General features: G+C 34.6%; 1 protein-coding gene across 1 annotated transcript; it reads right to left on the bottom strand.

Annotated features, from left to right (window-relative positions):
* Positions 1 to 1,654: 1,654 nt before the first annotated feature.
* Positions 1,655 to 3,139, bottom strand: LOC134231542 (uncharacterized). The gene has a single exon (XM_062713503.1). It carries the CDS (start codon positions 3,137 to 3,139, stop codon positions 1,655 to 1,657), a length of 1,485 nt encoding a protein of 494 aa, XP_062569487.1.
* Between the last annotated feature and the right edge of the window lie 606 nt (positions 3,140 to 3,745).

Genomic DNA, 3,745 nt, shown 5'->3' with positions numbered 1-3,745 from the left:
TTGGAATTTTCAACTTGAATAAATAACACAAACGGTCTGGATACCTAATTAGTTTAGAGATTTTTCTGGTCAAGCCCAGATCTATTTGTTTTGGTGGGTCCCCCCAAAACAAGTAGCCATCCTGGTATTTTTTACTGGAGTGTGGGGAATTTTTTTTCCGGATTTTTTTGTTTAATTATTATTTTGCCAATAAAAAAATTCAGACTCCTGTGGTTATAAAATGTGCCAAAATGCATAAAATTGAACGATGACGTCACAATGTTTGACCTTTGACCTCTTGTACTTAAAGCTCCTTATATACATAATCACATATTAAGTCTTTACAGGTGTAATTACTATTTATGGGTCTACTGTTGCTTTTCATGTAATAACAGACACTTATATTGCATTTCGACGGCATATTTAATATTCTAAAATATAGGCCTTAGGTGACCGATGTAGTATATGTTTTGCATTTGAATAAAATATGCAAAATATGGCGAAAACGTGTCAAAACTTAATTATTTTTCTTTCAAAGATCATTCACAGTATAGTGATATTATCATTTTTTCTTATGTACTTTATAAGAAATGGCTTAATATTACAGACTGTATGGTTTTTTGTACTAGCTTAAAGGCAAAGATTTTTACCGGGTGGTAAATTCCAGGTGAGGGAGGGGCTTATTTTTTACAGGTGTGAATGCCTTGGGGGCTAGCAGTCTACTTGTGGTCATCTGTCTCCTAATCCCTATACACAGGGAGTGAATTAATACACAGTGAAATACCCAGGTGTCAAACTTTACCTGTGTTGGGAATTCTGAGACAATTCAAAAATTAGTAATAAAAAGGTTTTCAATTATACATGTATATTGATTTTCGACTGTTTGAAAACACCCCTTCCCATTTAAAAAATTATTATGATATCATAATATAAATTCGAATATTAAAACAAAGATTGTTTTAGATGTTAGTGTATGTGTTCATTTAAAATAAAACAACTCCTGTAACAACCAAATTAGACTTATTCATTCATCCCCAGGATCCCATCTATCAATGAAAGAGAGCCGTTTTAACCACATTTCACTAAAAAATATCTAGGTTTTACCGTTTATCCTAGCCTTAATAAGGCTTTGTCACCATGAAACATGCTAAAAAAGATTGCTTGTAAATTTTTATCTGAATAAAAAAGGAAAATATAAGTGACCCATGATTAGAAACATTATTTTTTAATTTAATTACTTCACACAGTGCTGCTCTGAACTTTGTCAAGAACATTTCCACTTTAGGTTTATCATTTAGCATATTAAAATCAATATCGAAATTTCATTTGAAAATAAGTTTTATGTACGAAAGGTTAATTAACAAAATGCATATTATATCCCTTCAAATACTAAAGATATATTTAATTCATATAGTATCAATCCAAAATTTTCGTAGTAAATACAGTTTCTGTATACCATGTTCAGTAAACATGAAAGGATCAAAAGTTAATTTGAAGGTCCCCACGAGTCCCAAACAAGGTGTACAGGGTATACACAGGGACCAGTAAGTAAATGTCAAACAAGTACCAGCATCCAATGATAGACCTTTATGTACTTGACTGACAGGGCTACCCAGACCAAGTATTTTTGAAGGCGGTGCTTAAAATCTCTGCCTTTAAGTATATTTAAATTGTTTTAAATTGTGTAATTGAACACTTTGACAAGTCCGTCCCAGTATCCGACCCACAGTGTAGACTTGTATAGGGACAGCGAGTATGGAGTGATCTCTTCATCTTCTTGTAGTAGAATTTTAAGAAACTCCCCATCAGGACTCAACATAATGATCAGTTCGTTGTTAATATCTGCAACAAGAATATTACAGAGGGAGTCACACACCGCATCAGTAGGATTAAAGTTTTCTGTCAGATTCTGTCCACGATAGACAGACTTCACGTGACCAGAGGGAGACATAATCACTAGTTCACCTGCAGTGTCACTTTTACTGTTCACAACACAGATAACACTGTTACTGTTCTGTGTGATTCTGTTTGGCGCTGTAAACAGTCTGGTCTGACCGTCCTCCTGGTACTCATACTCACGGATGACATCACCTGTCACTGTGATGTGTCTCATCAGACGTCTGCTATGTGGCTTTAATTTGTAAGGATCTGAATCTTTGTCTGCCAATGTGACCAGTAGTCCACCGCCCACTGACTGGCAGATTCCTCCTGGTTCCAGTGGATCTGTACTGATGACTGTGGAGACAGATCCTGATGGTGACAGACAGCTAATGGAGTTGTCACTGGAATCAGTTAAATAAACATCACCATTACTAGTAACATACATGTCATTAGCATCGATACTAAGTTTTCGTTTTTTTGCGCCTTGCTGATTCACCTTTTCTATATATTCTGAGTCAATATCTTTGATGTAACATTGATCTTCAATGAATGTCTCCAACAAAAATATTTTGTTATCTCCATATTGAAATGACTTTCTTTGAGTTACACCAATATTATCTAAATCTACAGTTTTTCCAAACAGAGACTCAAGAAAGACATCATTGATTTCACTTCTAGTAAATCTTACTGAATGTTCACAGTTTGTCATATGAACCTCTAATTCAGATATCATTTTTGTCAGTTCTCTGTGGTTGTCAATCAAACTGTAATCTGACATGGTGCTGTTATTCTCCTTAATGAATTCCACTGTGTCAACAAATCCTCTTCTCTTCTTCTCTAATTCAGATTTAACATGGTTCAGTTGATCATTCTTTCTTACCAAATTTTCCATCAGTGTTTCTCCATGGCGTTTTTTGATGACTGTCAGTCGCGCCATTATCTCATCATAATGTTTCTGAACCTTTTTAATCTCAGAGTCGCAGAACTCTTTATTTTCTGTGATCTGTTGTGGGATTTTCTTTATCTTCTCCTCTATCCCAGGCAGATTCTCTTCCTTAATCTTCTTTAGAAATAGAAGCAGACCTCTCCTTCTTTGGGTGGCAGCCGTGGTTAAAGTTTTCCAGTTATGATCTCTGTGATTTGATTTCGCACAATCACCACAAATAAATTCATCACAGTCCTCACATATAACATCAATAGGTGAATCGTGAGATTCACGCATAAGAATGTGCTCTTGAGGAGATCCCAGTGTATATTTTTTTGTGCTATTGGCAGCCATGTTTGTGAAGTGTTACCTACTTGAATGGCCTAGTTTTTTTCTCTGTATATTAGATAACCACGAGGATTGTGAAGTTGGATTTTAAATTTATTTAATACGACACATAGAAATGTCAGCATATTGTTGAACCTTGATACATAATGAATGGTAAGATACAGGTGCATGTTACACCAAACACGAGATAAATAATGTTAGTCAACAAGGGAAACAAAGTTGTTATAATGTACATTTTTTCAGATGTTACTTTTGTATACACTAAGTATTAAAAAGTATAATTCTGAATACAATGTGAAAAAGTCCTGCTGGTCCCTCGGGGAACCATAATTTTGCTACTTTCCTAATAACTACTCCATAATAACATAATAACATTTTTGTATATTATTAGTTGACAAACGCAAATGCGTGAGGGTTTACCTTTAATACAAAGAAAAAAAACATTTGTTTGTGAAAAACTTACCCCCCCCCCCCCCCCAAAAAAAAAATAATTGGAGTCCAATGGCAAAACTCAGTCAAAAATGGTTTGATCGTTACCAAAACAGAAATGGTCTTAGATATTCTTATAAAAAACTATACACCAAATTCTATATCAATAGGTGTAACCTCTGC

Source organism: Saccostrea cucullata, unplaced genomic scaffold (genome assembly GCF_032062105.1).
Source record: "Saccostrea cucullata isolate Sc308-1 unplaced genomic scaffold, CSIRO_AGI_Scuc_v1 ctg3968, whole genome shotgun sequence".
NCBI lineage: Eukaryota > Metazoa > Mollusca > Bivalvia > Ostreida > Ostreidae > Saccostrea > Saccostrea cuccullata.
This window is presented reverse-complemented; position numbering and strand designations above follow the sequence as displayed.